Below are 18687 nucleotides of genomic sequence, written 5' to 3' on the forward strand. Positions count from 1 at the left end.
TGCCCTGTTGTAATTAGCATACTAAAAAAAAATTCATTATTCAGTACTTTGTCACCATGAGGTTTATGGGGTGTTTAAGTATAGTTTAAGGATAAAAAAAAATAACCACCTCTGCTTGGACTACAGCATGGTCTTTACTGCCTTTACTGAGGGAAATCTGCAGTTCTGGGTCTGTGTATTCTTTACTATACCTTCATACATAACAAATACACAGTTCATTAATATAACAGAATTAGCTTTGCTACACAAATCTGTAACACTTACACTGCTTGTAGAGGTGTAAGAAAATGTCGATAGTTATTGTATCATATTAATAAAACTTATTTATTTATAAAACGTTCATAAATTAAAATGTAAAAAATAAAAATAATAAAAAAGTAATATAGAAATGTGATGTAAAAATGCAAAAAGGAAAACTAAAATAAAAAGGTAAGGTTTTAAAAGATAAGATTTTAAAAGAATTTAGCTATATATATTTTTTTAAATGTCATTTTGTTTTGCAATACTGTGTAAATAATCAAAACATAGCAGCAATTCGGATCAGTCAGACGGTTGTTCATTTTGTTTTGTGTTCAAACCCCGCCCATTAGATGTCAGTGTTGTACTTCCTTAGATCCCACTGTTCTGATTGGATAGAAATAAAAATAAAAGATTTATATTTTGAAACATGATTGTGGTTTAATACAGTGACATACTTGTTTCTAAAATTTGATTTAATTACATATCCTAATGCATGGTCTTGCTTACAGCATCACAATTTATCGTGATATATATTAAATTATAAGCCCTGTATCGTGATACTTACTGTATTGACAAGTTCTTGCCAACGTACAGACTGAATTGACTGGTGCTGTGCAATGTACTAAAAAGCCCATATAAACTCAGTCCACACACACACACACACACACACCTCACAGTGGTGAAAATAGATGAATACAGATGTTAAGCTGCTTTCTTCTTATCCACATTATTGTGGATTTTATATTTACTCATCTTTTCCACATAAATATTAAATTAAAGGTCTACTCCTAACAAAAGAAAAAAACACATCCTTCTCTTATTCACATGTATCTGTCGCCCCCTAGTGGACGTTTACTGCATCATTTTAACCCCTTCAGACCTGATTTGTCTCAATTGATTAAAAAAAAGTTAGAATGCTGTTTTTTTGTCTGTAACGCACAGAAAAGAAGACTCTAACATTCTACTATAAAATCTATGTAGCAAATAAATCAAACTAACTAAAATATTTAATAGTTGTTTTATTACCATTGCATTGGAAGCCTTTGTGTAATATTTAATATTTCATTTTGACATTTATTCCATAAACCATCCCTAAACTGTAAAAAAAAACATTATTTAAAATTGTTCTAAAACACACAAAATAATTACCACATAGCAGCTATTATTATTATTATTATTATTATTATTATTATTATTATTATTATTATTATTATTATTATTATTATTATTTGGGTGGTGGTTTATTTATTCTTAGCTCTGCAGTGATTAGCACTGATCAGCATGGTGGTGGTGTATGATGTGTTTGTGTTGTGCTGGTACAGTGAGTGGAAGTTTTTTTAGGCTATTTTTAAAATGTAAGGAATAATTACTTTAGTATAGATAACCAGAATTTCTACTTAAAGAGCCACTAAACTCTAAACTATATATTTTTCAATTAATAGCTGAAATGTGTTACTTTATAATGAAATGAAATGAAACATAACCCTTTTACTGTGGTAATTTCTGCCTCTGCAGCGCCCTCACATGTTCAACTGTGCTATAGGTGTGAATTATGACACATCACAATATGCATATCAATCATAATAAATCAATAATACCTGCCCCCCCCCACCCTGCTGACGTCCAATCATCTGCATCTCACTGCTATTAGAGGCACACTGCTGCTGCTGCAGCTCAGCCAATCAGCTCTCCCTCCTGCCCCACCTCTAAACCCATACATCACCCAGTGCTCCTCCCAAACTACCCCTCCCAATTTTTTTTAGCCTTTTTTAAATTTGATCTGAGGGTGGAGTTAGCAGAAATCAGGGGTTTTAGTGCTCCTTTAACTAAGGTAACAAAAAAAATTGGATAAACTGTAGACTGTTACTTTAAATGTACCTTAATTTTAACTGAAAGTGACTCCTTCCCCTTAACAAGATAAGATAACACCTCACCACTTATTCAAGGGTGGGCTTTGCAAACCGTCTCCTGACGTGACACTTCAGGATCAGCTTACATACTGCTGTCTCATGGCTTTTGGCATATGGATATATTTTAAAGTAGGTTAGTGCTAATGCTGATGTCATACTTGCTACATGTCATAGTCCATTTTTAAGAATGTGCTGAATGAATCATGATTCAGTGATTTGATACGCTCAATAAAGCTGGCTATGGAAGGTTGTGATTGACTGTTAAATAGCATGTGTAGATTAATTATGCAACACAAGGATATAAAGTTTAACTGATAAGCTTTAAGAAGCCAGTTTATTTTTTATTGTTGCTTTGTTGTTGCCGTCATCCTGCTATCATCACTAATTGACTGCAATTCGCTGACTATCTACAGATTAAAGCTGAAGGCCAGAAGGAAAAGAATTCCTACAGGCCAAACCCCACCTGCATGTATTTTTTTTTTCATTGAAATAAGGTTAACAAATAGTGGTACTTATGACTAGGGGTGGGATAAAACATCAGTATTGTGATATATCAATACGTGGTGTTATAGGGACACTAAACAATCTGATATTTGCTGACTCCACCCTCAGCACAAATTTTAAAAAAGGCAAAAAAATGAAAGGGGTAATTTGGGAGGGGCACTGGGTGATGTATGGGTTTAGAGGCATGGAAGGAGGGAGAGCTGATTGGCTGAGCTGCAGTAGCAGCAGTGTTCCACTGATAGCGGTAAGGGGGCAGTATTATTAATGGACTCATCTGCATATCGTGATGCGTCTGCGTACCAATACCAGTACACAGACACATTATTCTCGTCTATAGCACAGTTTAACCTGAGAGGGCGCTGCAGAGGCAGAAATTACCAAAATAAAAGCGTTTTTTTAAAGGTTAGGAATTTTTTTTAAACGTTAAGCAGGACTGGTATGTTTTATTAATTCAAAGAAATATATTTAAGCTATTAATTAAAAAAAATATGGTTTAGGGTTTAGTGGCTCTTTAAATATATGGGTATTTTTATCCAAAAACAGGCACTCTAAACTCTGTTACACTAGCCCCCAATTTGATTTACTAAGGTTAGTTCTTCGTTACTCCATAATCAAATGATTACATACCTGTCAAGTCTTCCGTTTTGGCCGGGAAACTACCGTATTTACCGCTCATTCCCGCCGCCCTCCCGTATTAGTATTTTCCCGTAAATTTCCCGTTTTCTACTTTAAAAACATTATTATTAGGAGACAGGCGCTGTGTGAATGGGAAATCTCTTAACCAATCATGGAGCCGGATCAAGAAGAAAGTCCCGCCTTTCAGAAAAACAGCCAATCAGCTTGCTGGTTTTGCGGCAGGAGCAGGAGGGTCAGTTGTTAGAATTTGTTCAAATCTCAAATATTGTTGTGTAATTTATTGTTTTGAAAGGGTTGAAAAAATGGTTGAGCTGGAGAGACAGGAAATATATATCTGAATATATCTGGTCCATGTCTTTATCTCTATTTGTAAAAGCTCATGATACTATTTTTAGGTCATTTTGCAGAATTTGTGCACCCTTTGTTCAAATTTAAATCCATTAAATAAAACAATATGAAGTAAATAAAAAAGTATTTATATTACTTTTATGTAAATGTATATAAAAGGGTTTTATTTAGGCTGTAGTAGAGGAATTACATATGTAGGAATGTCCACAACATTTCAGTGTCAACAAAGGTAGACCTATCAGATTCTGATCATCTAATTGTACTTTGTAAGTGTTTCACATGTGGTTATTTTAGATTTCTTGTAAACCTGTCTTAAAATGTAAGGGATACTGAACCTCAGTTGGGCTGGTGGGACGACTCGAAGCGGGCATCAGAAAATTTCCCTTATTTTTAAATCTAAAACTTGACAGGTATGTGATTAGGGTAATCCTGCGGTGAAGAATTTGATTATTTAGGAGTATTTTATCCTCTTTAGTAACACAGAGAATTGTCTTGTGATATATTGAGTATCACAATATCTTACGTACGGTGACCTGTGATTCTCAACCATAAATACGACAGTGATAAAAATAATTAATGACATTACTTTAGACAATATTAAGCATTACTATTTTATATGCTCAAGAATAGTAAATAAAAAAGTAATAATGAATTGAGACATTTGTTAAAATGTATTGTTAATTAATATAATCTTGTTGTAAAGTGTTTTTCCTTTGCCGTTTTTATTTCTCTTTCTCAGGATAAGAAGGCATTATTGCTTTATGATTTATAATACTAATAAAGTAATATAGGTCCTCTGAAGGTGGGGTTGTGGTGGCCTATACCCACTGAAGCAATTATACTGTATCTTTATGAAAATAATAGGTAAACCAATAGAATCAAATACAATTGGATACAATCTATTAATACAACTTAAGCAGTGTTTAGTTCACAGCCTGTTGAATAGGTTAAATGGCATGAGCAGCTCCAGCCTGTCTGGAAAACTACAAGTTCTTATCATGGGGTTGTTTAGCTCCCTGGCCTTCCTGATTCCTGAAAAAGCACAGACAACCTCCAAGGCCTTGTGTCATTGTTACACAGTTACAAAAAGAGTGAAGCACTAGTTAGAAATATGAGTTTCAAAATGTAAAACTCATATATTATATAGATGTATTACACATAGAATTATCTATTTTAAGTGTTTATTCCTTTTATTTTTGATGATTATGGCTTACAGCCAATGAAAACAAAAAAAATCAGTGTCTCGGAAAATTTGAGTATTATATAAGACCAATTGGTACTTTTGGCAGTGTGCAAAGTCCTGCTGGAAAATGAAATCTGCATCTCCATAAGCATTTTCAGCAGAGGATACACATTAGACCAACACCAGCAGATGACATGACTCTCCGAACCATCACTGATCATCAGTAAATTTTACATTTCATTTGTAAATCAAGGGAGCAGAGTCTGGAGGAAGAGTGGAGAGACACACAGTCCAAACTGCTTGAGGTCTAGTGTGAAGTTTCCACAATCAGGGATGGTTTGGAGAGACATCTGTCATCTGCTACTGTTGGTCCACTGCTGACAGCTTTTGGAGATGTGTATTTCATTTTCCAGCAGGACTTGGCACACTGCCCACACTGCCAAAAGTACTAATTGGTTTTATATAATATTCTAATTTTCTGAGACACTGATTTTTGGGTTTTTATATTGGCTGTAAGCCATAATCATCAACAATATAAGAAAATAGGTCACCTTGTGTGTAATACATCTATATGATATATGAGCTTCACATTTTGAACTGAATTACTAAAATAAAGTAACTTTTTAATGATATACTCTTTTTCTGGCAGGCAGTGTATACAAATATATAAAACAATAATAAAAATGTAGGGCGTGGTTCTCTTCAATATCACACTTTACAGACATTTAAAATAAGGAAAAAACCCACCACATATTTTTCTCATTTAGTAAAAAGCTATTTATATGGAAGCCCATTCCTGCAACAAAAACCTAGCACAAATTTGCTAAGTCAGAATATTAGATGTTATCTTATTATTGAGATACTTTTTTTAAATATTTTTTTTTCTCCAGTGAAGGTTTTACATAGCTTCTAAACAATCTACAATATCTCATATTAATTGCCTTGCATCTCAAAATAATAAGATAGTATCTCAAAATTATGATTTGGTATTTCAAAAAAAAAATCGTAATTCACTAATAATGAAATAAAATGTGTGCTTGATTTTTTTTTTATTTTAAGTGATGGGAATGGACTTTCATACTAAATCCTTATTTATATACGCCTTTTGCTCTTAAAAAAATCTGTAAATGTTCTTTCTTTAGTCAAGCCATTTCTTAACATCTCAAAATAATGACTTGAAATCTTACAATAATGAGAGAATTCCCTAAATAAATAAAAAAAAACATTACATACCGTAGGTCATTAACCCATTACGCCCTCACTGAGAAAGAAAGAGCAATGAAGGATTTCTGTTTCAATTTATTATTATTTACTACAGGCAATAATAAACACAATTTTAAGGATTTTTTTAATATACACTTCTACCAAGGGTCTGAGATGGCACTTTATGGTGAGATAAGATCACAAACCACAAATACCAAAAAATGAAATAAAACATTAAAGTGCTTAAAATAATAATAATTAAAAAAATGAACACAGAAACTTAGATTTGTAACCAATGATTGTTTGAGATTGAATTCCGTTTATTTATTGTAATATGGTATAAAGCACTGCTGGTTTGCATTCATGACATACCATTGAAATACAAAGAAAATATATATTTTTTACCCTTATTGGTAGAAATAGCACAACCAGATATAGTGACTCAAAATGTGCTCTATGTACCTAAGAGCCAAGTTGAACGTTAAAGGGTTAACGTGGGTAGTAAAGGATAACTGGTGGTCAACAACAAATATTTATTTTGTTTTAAATTGTATATAATTATATAATAATAATAATAAAAAACACTCAAGCCTAGGGAAGACTTCATTCAAGCTGGTAATTCTACAGAAATATAAATAACACCAAGGAATGAACTTGGATGGATATGAACAGATATGGTATTGCAACAAAGTCTCACAACAAATGTGCGTTTAATCAATAAACCATTATCTGTAAGTGCATCTGATCAAATTACACACAGGCAGTCAGTGTCAAGTGCTTCAACATCTTGCAACTTTACAAAACAAACACGCAATAACAATACATCATATTCCATAGGTCAAACGTAACAGCAGGAAGTTCATAAGCAACAGTGGAAACATAAGGGTTGGAGATGAATCTGGCATTAAAGTATCAACTATGACTAAGAAAGTAGACAAAGGCTGCATCCCAACTGTGCACTGCAGACTAATACCATAAGTTATATCCTAGGGCTGGGTATCAACACAGAATTCCCAAATGAATTTCAATTCACAAAGTACTGATTTAATTTGAGTCTATTTGATTTATTTAGGGATATTTCCGTTACAATTACAGGTTTTGTTTGCATATGAATAGAAATAACATAAACGGAATCCACCAAATGCAGTGTAGATGCTAATGATGGATACAAGAATCCACCAGTCAAACAAGTCCACTTAGGCCCAAACCCATTTCATTTTTGTAACCTTACCTCTTGTTTTTTAGAGAGTTACAAGGAGAATGGGTAAAATCTTCCCCCTAAGAACTGAGAAAACCTTTCAAGAACCTGATACAGGTATAGCTATAGCAGTTACGTGCTATAGTTCAGTGACCTAGCTGCTGCTAGTTAACTAGTTAACTTTAGGGCTTTATCGTATGTCTCCAGAAAGGGGGCAGGTGGTGCAGCAATTCATTATTATTGTCCATTCCTTAATTTTACTTTGATTCTGGGAGCTTTTATTAGCTTTTATTTTATTTTTCTGTTTCACCTTAAATGCTGCAGCCTCTGCTGTCTGTTGCACCATTTAAGGCGGAACAGGAAAGTGTCTGTAAGGGTGGGTGTGTGTATGCTAGCAATAGCCTACTGTGGCTAACTGTACTTTTATAGTTTTATAGCTAACTTTCCTGTTTTGCCTTAAATGGTGTAACAGACAGCAGAGATTTGTTTATGCTTGTTGTGAAAAATAATTGCCATAAAACATTGAAACTACACATTCAACTATGGTGATATAATGGTTTTCATAATTTTCCACAAATAAAATACTCAAATTTGTTGGTTTCTTTGGTCGCTTGTGCCAAAGCTGTTTTGTCAGTGATTCTCATAGCCCTTTATTTGGAGTGTTCCTCCCAAAAAACACATTTCCTAACCTACCACTCCAGCCTAACAAGAAGTAGAGATGTCCCCAATCTGAATATGTAACTGGATATTGGGTCTGATCACACAAGGTTTGGAACAGGAAGTGGAGAGTGAGCACACAGAAATAGACAGTAAACAGTAGACTAGTGCTAGTCGTTTCATTAAAGCTCTATAGTGCAGGTTCAGTGTGAATTTGAGTAGCGACAAGGCTTTTACAAATGGTGTATCATTCTGCCAGTGCAAGCGTGGTGGAAAAATAGCCGGGCTTGAGATTGAGGGACAACTTATTCAACTTTATTTCCTATTGAACAGCTGTGTAAAGTACAATTAGCCACAGTACTGCTAGCACAATTTTCTCCCTCAGTGTCTGTGAGGGTGTGTGTGCTAATTAATTGGTTCCCCCTGGTAAGTCAGTACATAGAAACAAATATTAAAGTTGTAATATTAAGATACATATGCATTTTTTAACAGATTCACAAGGAATATCCATTACCTCACATTTTAAACTATACATAGTTAAATGCAAGTTTAAAATGCAATTTCTGTTGCGTCAGTGTACTCAGAAAATTGTGACAAGGTATTTCTGTCTGATATTTGATTTCGCAGACTTTTTTATTTTGTTCATTTAAAATGTAAATTATTTAGTATTTGCTATTTAGTATATGTTTATTTTTTGTTAAAAATATTATGTTTTGATACGGTTGTTTCAATTATAATTAAAGACTTACCGAATTTAAAAACCTTAACCTTAACAACTTGGATGTGTTCTGTCTTTTTTTAAGCTGCATTGCAAAAGCATCTGATTGGTAGTCTGTATCGGTTCCAAATGACTCGGTCTCAAGGGGCCAAAAAATTTTATTGGGACATCCTTAACAAGAATTATAACACCCTGCCTCTAGGCATGCACAAAACACAGGGATAGGGCTAAGTGGTAGGGCAAAATGGGATTGGGTCTTTGCCTTTATTCATAGGCCTGTAACTCTGGCTGTGAGTCATGTGCTGTCTCAGAACTGGATACACTGGAAAAATTTGACTACTGATTCAGAAACTGCGTGAATCATATTTCTGCACTGTGATGTAATAGAAACAGAGGGAGAGCGAATTTTACATTTCAGAATGTCTGTTAACTGCAGACCGGGTTAAATACTGAGCTCGGGTTTTTTTATGAATCAATATCAGATTATTTAAATGAAATATTTTTTGAACCCACTCTTTAAACCTAGTATACGCATTATAATAAATGTTAATTAGGCAGGTGTGAAAAGTTTTAAAAGTACACAAAATATTTATGTACTAACCCATTTTGTACTCGCAGGACATTATCACAGGACACTCACAGGACTCTTTTGTGCTGCACTGTGGGATAATGCTACATACATCATACTCAAAAAATAGTCAGTCAGTAGTACACAACTGGGACACACCCTAAATCTAAAATACTTTGGTTGCTCTACTTTTAAATAAATAAATAAAGATAAATAAATCACTACTTATCTTGTTAAGGTTTGGTTTGTGTAGTAAACTTTGGTTAAATCTATTGTTTCAAGTATCATGAACTGCTTGAATAGAACATGCCCTGATTAACAAACTTTAAATAAAACATCTCAAAACAGACAGACTCTCTTCTTCATAGAAATTAATCAAATATATAAACACAGTAGAAACACATTTTAATAATAAAATGTATTACTTATGCCACTCTAAAATAATGCCAATGTCAATGGGCAAGTGCAAATCTAGTGAAAACCTAGTGGTTTTCTAGGTTAATATACTCTCTCCAGCAATATTCTGTCCAGCAGTATGTTATAATAAGGCCCTACAAATATAGACAGTTTTATCTCCATATACAGTAGATAAAATGTAGAAAAGCTTTTAGTATAATTTAGAAAAATATGACATATATATTCCCACTTAATTAGAGAGTATTTGCTCTCTAAAAAAATAGTGTTTATAGGTTTTAAGCTAAAGTCTTGTAATGTACAGTACAGTCAAAAGTTTTTTTCTTATTATTTTTTTCTGCATTGTAGATTAATACTAAAGTCATCCAAACTACAGAGAAAAACATATTGAATTATTTGGTAACTAAAAACAAATTGTTAAACGAACCAAAATGTGTTTCATATTTTATATTCTTCAAAGTAGCACCTCAGCTTTATGAAGTAGAGTCACATGGAATGGCCTTTAGGTAACAGCTGTGCCTCTTCAAAGGGTTATTTCTTGAATTTCTTGCCCTCTTAATGTGTTTGAGAGCATCAGTTTTAAAGTTGTGAAGAGGTAGAGTTACAGGTATACAGTGAATAGCCCTATTGAGTAATGTTCTAATCCATACTATGGCAAGAACTACTCAACTAAGAGAAGAAAAAAATACTTTAAGAAACGAAGGTCGTCAATCTGAAACATTTCAAGAGCTGTGAAGTATCCTGAAGTGCAGTCACAAAGACCATGAAAAACATCATGATGAAACTGGCTCTCATCAGGACCACTGCAGAAATAGAAGAGCAAGACTTACCTCTGTTGCATAGGATAAGCGCAAGTCAATAGCACCCCAGATAATTTTGGTTAGTTTAACACTTTCAAGTTACTACATGATTCCTTATGTGTTCCCTCATAGTCTGGATGACTTCAGTATTCATTTACATTAATGTAGAAAAAAAATAATAAATAAAAAAAACCCACTAAATTAAAAGGTATATCCAAACTTTTGACTGGTCTACGACCTTGAATATAAAATGTTGCTACAAAAAAGCTAATTAGTGCACAATATCTCATTTTCAGTTTTATCAATAAAATTATAAATGTATAAACTCAGGTGGAGCTCAGGTTTGTTGTCTGCTGCTGTTGTACCACTTTCTCAGCGCCACGCCGCTGGTACTGCTGATCACACACAGAGCTCCACCGACGCTCCACCAGGTTGGACTGCGATTGAGGAAGAGGAACTGCAGGACGAAGGCCAGAACCACGTCCATAGTCCTCATGAGCGCTACTGGGCCAGCCTTCTCGATTTGCAGAGCTTTGGTCAGGAACATCTGCCCAGCTATACCCAGAATGCCGATAGCCATCAGGTTCCACCGGTCCCAGCCGCAGGACGGCATCGTCCACTCGTCAATAATGAACAAGGCCACGATGCACTCGATGAAGCCCAGCACAGCATAGTACCAGGTGGAAAGGTAGTAATGGACGTTTTTGCCCATCTTCCTCAGAATCACCATAGTGCAGGCTGCCCCGATGGCCCCAGCGAAGGCTGCCACCGTGCCCTTAATGTGGTTGGTGTAATCGCCCTCAATTCCCGTTGGCTCTCCACCAAACAGAAAAGGAGGCCTGGCTATGAGGATGACACCGGTAAGCGTGAACACAGTGAAGACCACATCCCAGATGGTGCAGCGCTCCTTCAGGAAAATCCAGGCCAGCAGAGACGTGAAGACGGGGTTGCTAAACATGATGACGGTGGCATCAGCCAGGGGCATCTGCAGCACGGCATAGTACAGCAGGATCATCGCATTGGAGCCTAGAAACCCTCTCAGGAACAGGTAGATTCGCATGCCACGCGGCCCTATAAACCCAGTGCTTTAAAACAGGACAAGCAGTTTTTATACATACCCACACAAGTTAATTTGATTAAAATCTTTTAGCCAGAATGACAAAAAAAAAAGGGAAATTGTTAAAAAATATTTCATTATTTCTCTCAAAAACCCATAATGTCCACTTCAGGGCTTTATTCTACAACACAAAATACCTCTGTGTTAACCTTTGATTCAGATCATAGCAACCCTTTACCTGAAAAGGATCTTAAAATTATTAGAAATTATTTTAGCACTGGGCTAATATGTAGTTAATCAGAAAAGAAAAGCCAGTAAAAACAATTTAAAAATACATTTTTTTTATAAAACAAAAAATAATAACTATATTAGAGCAGTGCAAAAATAATTTCTAATAATTTTAAGATTTACAACAGGGGTATTTTATGTTGCAGAATAAAGCCCTAACATGGATATTATGTGTTTTTAAGAAAAATACCTAAATAATAAAAAAAAAAAAAAAAATGCTGATTTTTTTTTATTATTATTCTGGGTAAATTATTTTAATCAAGCACACACGCTTCCACATAGACACCCCTTTACAACAAATAAATAAGTAAATGGATTAGTTAACTCTTTAAATTAATGGACAAAAAAACTTTAAAAAATAAAAATAAATAAATAAACAAATTTTTTTTTTCTTTCTGATGCAATCTGGTATTGAAGTTTAAAATGAGCTATTTCTGATTAAAGCATCTTACTTCAGACATAACTCTTATATAAGGCTTTTACATTCAGCTTGAGATTGTGATTGATGTTTTGTGCTTTTGCTAACAAACAATGTACAGAAGAAATAATATGCTAAAAAACACTGTTTAAATAAACGTTGCTGCTAATGTGTAGGATCACTCAAATTTAAATATATTATTCCTGTCAAAATTAAACCTAAAGATGTGCACAGTCACAGTAATAAAATATACAAAAAACGAAATAGTTTTTCTAATAATTGTTCAGGCCAGCAAATCAGTATTAGTGGTAACAGCTGCTGTTATGGTAACGTAATATTACTCCATGTATTATCTAATGTTTATATTTCAGGTTCATATTTCTCTGTTTACTTTAACGGACGTGTACGGGTTAGAGATTATCTTAAACCAACATCACAGCTTGTAAACCATTTTACTTATTTTCCATCCAGTACACTAATGTACAAATATATTTGCAACATATTACATATTACCCAGGAGACAAAATTGTTCATTTATAATCATTTTGATAAATTGAATTTAGATAAAGGGTTGCTATGACGTAAACCTGTTACTAGTGTTCATTTTTATTTTCATTATTGTGGCTGAATTATTGTAAAAGAGCCCACACAAAAACTTTTAGAATAATAGTCATTAGATTACTAGGTACCACTTTAAAATAAGACTACCTTTATAAAGGGTTTATAAATGGTTTAGTTTATTAATGGTTACTAATTAGGTTGTAAATGCCTAAAAATCATTAATAATCAGTTATAACACATACGTAGAAATGTACGTAGACCTGTTGTTTGCCAAATAGTGAACCCACACCCACATAACTGATTATTAATGAATTTTAAGACATTTACAACCTAATTAGTAACCATTAATAAACTAATTGTAAACCCTTTATAAACGTAGTCTTATTTTAAAGTGGTACCGATTACTATACTAAATCACAAACAAAATCACAGTGGATCAACACCAGCAGATGACATGTCTCTCCAAACCATCACTGATTGTAGAAACTTCACACTAGACCTCAAGCAGTTTGGACTGTGTGTCCCTCCACTCTTCCTCCAGACTCTGCTCCCTTGATTTACAAATGAAATGTAAAATTTACTGATGATCAGTGATGGTTTGGAGAGACATGTCATCTGCTGGTGTTGATCCACTGTGTTTTATTATCAAGTCTAAAGTCAGTGCAGTTTTGTTTTCCTGAAAATCTTACAGCACTTTATGCTTCCCTCTGCTGACAACTTTTATGGAGATGCAGATTTCATTTTCCAGCAGGACTTGGCACACTGCCCACACTGGCAAAAGTACCAATTGGTCTTATATAATATTCCTATTTTCTGAGATACTGATTTTTGGGTTTCCATAGGCTGTAAGCCATAATCAACAACAATAAAAGTTTCACATTTTAAAATGAATTACAGAAAAAAGTAATTTTTCAATGATATTCTACTTTTTTAAGATGCATTAGTATAATAAGAGCTGCTTGCTCACTCACTCATGTGGTTCCACACTAAAACACGTGGTTAAAACGTGGTTAAGCCTAGGTTTTATTGTCAGATTAGTCGACTAAAAATAATCATTAGTTGCCGCCAAACATTCAGTCTGAGGTTTGTTTGTTTTTTTCTTTCGTATCTATTGTAATCTTGCAGTAACTGCTGATTAAATACAGACACTGGTCTGTACAGTGCGTCTTTAATACATGGATTATGTGTGATAAGCTTAAACAGCCATAATGATAACATTCACTAGGCATGATTTGTACCTACTTGTAGTAGATCATAGGAGGAATAACAAACAGCATCTGGAAAAAGCACCGTATTGCACTGATTTCAACAGCATGCATGCCCTCAATTTTCTTCACAAGGAGAGCAGCGATTGAGAAGAAAACCGAGGCCAGCAGAGTGTAGACGAGTCCAAGAGCAGCACATGCTGGCTTGTTCTCCGCTGAAATGAAACAAATAAACCATAAAGAGACAGTCGTTAAACATTGCTTATTGTGCAGCTACATATGATTTAATGTGTTTTACAGTTTCTGGCTCACTGTGCAGCACACGTACACTTAACACTCGCACTTAAGTTTGCCAACTTGTACAAAATAATAATGGAAATGGGACACGACACCCTCGTTGCTTGATTTGGCTTTGTGGGGTGTGATATGAATTTTGATTCATGACTGGAATGAAATGGAGGGGTGAGGCACAGCATGCAGAGATTTGGGTTTCAGTGATTTGGTCTTCCAATGCATGTGAGATGATACTGAGTAAACAAAGACAGCAAGGATTGATGTAACAAAGGATCACATAATGTTACATGAGATTTTTTTTACTACCTGTCGATGAGTTGACCTTTCGCTCGGTATCCCCAAGGTCATGAGGATGCCAAGATTTGAAAAGGGCCAAATTGTGTCAACATCTCTCGGACTGACCACAACAAGAGGTCTGGAAACATAACAAAGGTCTATTCATCAGGCTTAGCCAGAGCTAAAAGACTTCCATCATCACTTAACAGTTCATTTTCAGCTTTCCACAGAAAGAATGAGCTATTGTTTCCTGAAATGACTCATACAACCTTCCCACAAAGCCAGCACTGCAAAGATTGTGTAGCTGTTGCAATAAGACTCGTAATTCCCCCTGCGATTAAATCAACTGCTTATTTCCTGCATATAACAGGGTGAACGGGAGTCAATTTAAGGCCCATCTCAAATTACACACAGTTGTGGTTGAGAGTATAAACAGATTAACATGGACATAAAAATACAGTACACTGATTCTCCCTCAGGAAAAGAACAGCACAAAAAGAAACAGTTGAAAATCCAATAACACAACGACATTAATGTCCATAATAAATGCATGTAAACTAGGTGTAGGCGGTTTAGCTGTAAAATAAGATCACAATATTTCAGGGTATTCTCCCGTAATGATATTCTTGGCAACTCAATGACAAAACATTATTATTATTATTATTATTATTTTTTAAAGAATTTCAAGAATATACAACTGCAACAAAAATAAATAAAAAAAGTTTTATTTAGTATCAATATAACACTTTAACACACTCAGTTTACACAAAAAATACTTTTGTCAATTTCCTAAACAGTAACTCACCAAGACACTGATTTTGTAAAAAAAAAAAAACAATAATAATAAAATAAAATAAACAAAATAAAAATGATGTAACAAATAACAACAAATAAAATAATGTAACAACAAAAATTCTACCAGGTGCAGGATATATAGTGCAGCATATAAACCTTTTTATCGTGCACATTTTTTCCCCCATGTGTATTTCCATTTTAACTAAATTAGTATTTAATTTGTTCTAATTTATTTAGTCTTCATGTGGCCAGGCTCGCTCGAAAAAAAAAATCAAAAAACAAAAAAAAACTTGTTACCTCAAACCAATTACTCTGAATAAATAAAGGTAAAGTGATCATAATACAAATACTACTTCTACTACAGACAAGACTTAAAATATATATTAATGTGATTTACTGTGATATCTTTTTTGTATTTGTATTTTTTGTGTTTGCTGCTACTTTGAGTGACGAAGCGCCTACGATTTTAACCAACCTGTTCACCTGTGTTACTGTGATGTAACAATAAAACCTGACCTGATAAAAGCTGACCTTGATTTCACACATATAGTATAAAGTATAAAACGTCACAAAAACGTCACATAAAAGTTCATTGCTCTTATAATGGGTGTTCATTTACATTGTCATGCTATTAGATCATCAGTCTATCGTGGTATATAATACTTTTTAAATGACTGGGACAAGCCTTACTACTACTACTACTAATAATAATACTAAATATAAACTGCCCAAAAAGTCCACATTAAATGTCATTACTTAAAAATGTCTAAAAAAATAAAAATAATAATGCCTATAGTAACTTCCTGTTTAATGAACATAAGTCAGAAACAGAACATTGTACTTTAAAATATAAGAAATGTGTTTAAAATGTTTTATCTTATACATCATCATATATCCTGATATAAAATAGCCATTTTAATAATGATGAAAATATATATATATTTTTTTTTTCCACTTCCTGACTCCATGTCAAACAAATGAACTTTTCATGTGCTCCTAAGTCCTAAAGTGCAAAGTCATTCTGGAGCTGATGCAAGTTAGAGGAAACCAACTGATGTTTCTCTGATGGTCATCATATATCTAATTTATTTTTTACAAATCATGACCTACATTACCTACATTATCAAATATTCACGCTATATGGACCACTAGATCCTTTTAACTGTAACTAGTGTTTTTTTTTAAGTTTTCAGTGTTAAATAAACTAAAGATATACAGAGTTGAAGATTCAAGTAGTTAAGTTTTGTACTCTACATGTATAGAGATGTAAACTGAGCAGGAGCTCAGGGTGATTAATTTATTAGTATTTAGTTATGTACCGTGTGGCTCTTATTACCACTGGGTCACTGAGTGAGAGCTTATGTAACTGTGCGGTTAGAAGATCACAATTTCAACACTAACCTTTGCCTGAGACAAAGATAAATACAGGCTGTTTTAAAGTTGTTTTTCCATTTTCATCATCATTAAAAGACGTAATGCAACTAAAAATGTTAAAGAACGTTTATTTAATGTTTTTGCTGTCAGGGTATTGGGCAAGGTTAATTAAATGTGGTTTTAACTTTGTTTTACCATAATTAACATTAACAGACATAATAAAACATAACATACAAGTTTATTCAATGTTTATTTCTTTTGCTATTAGAATAAGAGACAATGTTAAATAAAGGTTGTTTTACCATCAACATCAAAAGATGTAATGCAAGAAAAAAAATTGTCTATTCAATGTTTATTTGCTATAAGTGTATAGGCAATATTAACTAAAGGTTGTTTAAATGTTGGTTTTACATCCTCATCATCCTCATCATCATAAGATGTATTACAACTAAAATTGTTAACGTTTATTCGATGTTTTTGTTAAAAGGGTATGGGTCAATGTTAACTAAAACGTGGTTTAAATGGTGTTTCACCATCATTCATTAACATTAACATATATAAAACAACATATCGTTTATTCTAAGGTGAACTAAAGACTGTTTTTCCATGACCAACATCAAAATATGTATTTCAACCAAAAAATCTGCTATAAGAGTATAGGGCAATGTAAACTAAAAGTTGCTTAAATGTTGTCTTCCCATCATCAACATTAAAATATGTAATGCAAACATGAAATAACATTTACTCAGGAAGAGAAAGGTTCAATAAAGGTTGTTCAAATGTTGTGTTTCCATTATCAACCTTAAAAATTAATTATTAACGTTTATTTAATGTTGTTTGCTGTCAGGGGCCTTCACATTCTCGTGTCTAAAGTGTGTGTATTTGTGAGGGGCAGGTTTAGCTGATGTTAGTGTATTATATTAACCCTGGCTGTCATGTTATTAATTATGATATTATTGGGTTATTAATAGAATATTAGGTGATTAGTTTTAAACTCAGCCTACCTGTTGTTGTTGTTATTTCCGCTGCTGGCCGCCCCGTGCGCTCCGGTCCTGCTCCCCGGCAGCTGCGACACACGGCCGAGAGCAGCCGCCCGGGGACGCCGGTAGGCCGCGAGTTTTTTGGGAGTCGAGCCCCGTCCTCCCCTCCGTCCTCCCGGGGCCGCCCGGCCGCTCCAGAGCCCTCCTCCTCCTCCCCGGCTCGGCGAACCAACACCACGGTCGCCACGTCCTCATCCTCCTCCTCTCTACAAGGCACAACCAACAGAACCGGGTCAGCACCACCTTCATCAGCCGCACTCTCAGAACCACTCCTACTCCTGAAATCGCCCATGCTAAGATGCAGCAGGCGCGCATACCTTGATGAAAGTACCGCTCCGCGCGCCGGCCCCTGAGGAGTAACTTATCTAGCGCGGCGGCTCGCGGGGTGAATGATTAACCTTGGAGCCGAGCAGCGCTCACCGAGTACCCGCAGCGCCGCCAGGGGGAGCCGCCGAGAGAGACCTGGAACACCGCCTTCTTTTACCACGTGCTTCTTCTGGACGAATCAGTTTTGTGAACTGAATCTGTTGATGCGTTTGAACCGATTCACCACGATTCAGCTGAATTATTGTAGCAGCTACGACCAAGATGCAATAACATGTTTTTGAGATAACATCTGTAATATACCCTAGCAGTAATTAGCAGTTACCCAGGAGTAAACACCATCTCAGCAACTTTGAAATACTTTACATTTCCTATTTCTCCTAATTATAAAGAAATTTTAAAACCAATAAAGGAATTTACCCATGCACATATTTTATCAAAACAAGATTCAATGTAAGGCAGAGAATTGCTAACTATGTGACACAAACATAGAAACAACATACCATCTGTTTTTCTATTGTGAAAAGATTTAAGATGGATGGATGGATGAATGGATAGATTATATTTATTCTTAAGTATATATCATTTTTACATTGGACATTATTTATGTTCTTCATACATATCTTCATTAAGATAATTTCCATTTTTAATACCCATATATATATATATATATATA

At 34.5% G+C, this 18687-nt stretch overlaps 1 protein-coding gene across 1 annotated transcript; it reads right to left on the reverse strand.

Annotated features, from left to right (window-relative positions):
* Positions 1 to 6323: 6323 nt before the first annotated feature.
* Positions 6324 to 18416, reverse strand: slc35g1 (solute carrier family 35 member G1). Its single transcript, XM_049465030.1, has 3 exons — positions 17652 to 18416; positions 13946 to 14123; positions 6324 to 11464 (listed from the first exon to the last, which is right to left on the reverse strand). Exons 1-3 carry the CDS (start codon positions 17977 to 17979, stop codon positions 10717 to 10719), a joined length of 1254 nt encoding a protein of 417 aa, XP_049320987.1. The 5' UTR covers positions 17980 to 18416; the 3' UTR covers positions 6324 to 10716.
* Positions 18417 to 18687: the final 271 nt, after the last annotated feature.

Source organism: Astyanax mexicanus, chromosome 15, assembly GCF_023375975.1.
Source record: "Astyanax mexicanus isolate ESR-SI-001 chromosome 15, AstMex3_surface, whole genome shotgun sequence".
NCBI classification, from domain to species: Eukaryota; Metazoa; Chordata; class Actinopteri; order Characiformes; family Acestrorhamphidae; genus Astyanax; species Astyanax mexicanus.

Excerpts from the sequence above, each read along its gene's own strand:
- slc35g1 (XM_049465030.1), bottom strand. The coding sequence starts at position 17,979 with ATGGGCGATTTCAGGAGTAGGAGTGGTTCTGAGAGTGCGGCTGATGAA. Across the intron at positions 14,124-17,651 it reads GGAAATAACAACAACAACAG|CGGAGAACAAGCCAGCATGT; the intron begins GTAGGCTGAGTT and ends GTTTCATTTCAG. Across the intron at positions 11,465-13,945 it reads CCTCCTATGATCTACTACAA|CACTGGGTTTATAGGGCCGC; the intron begins GTAGGTACAAAT and ends CCTGTTTTAAAG.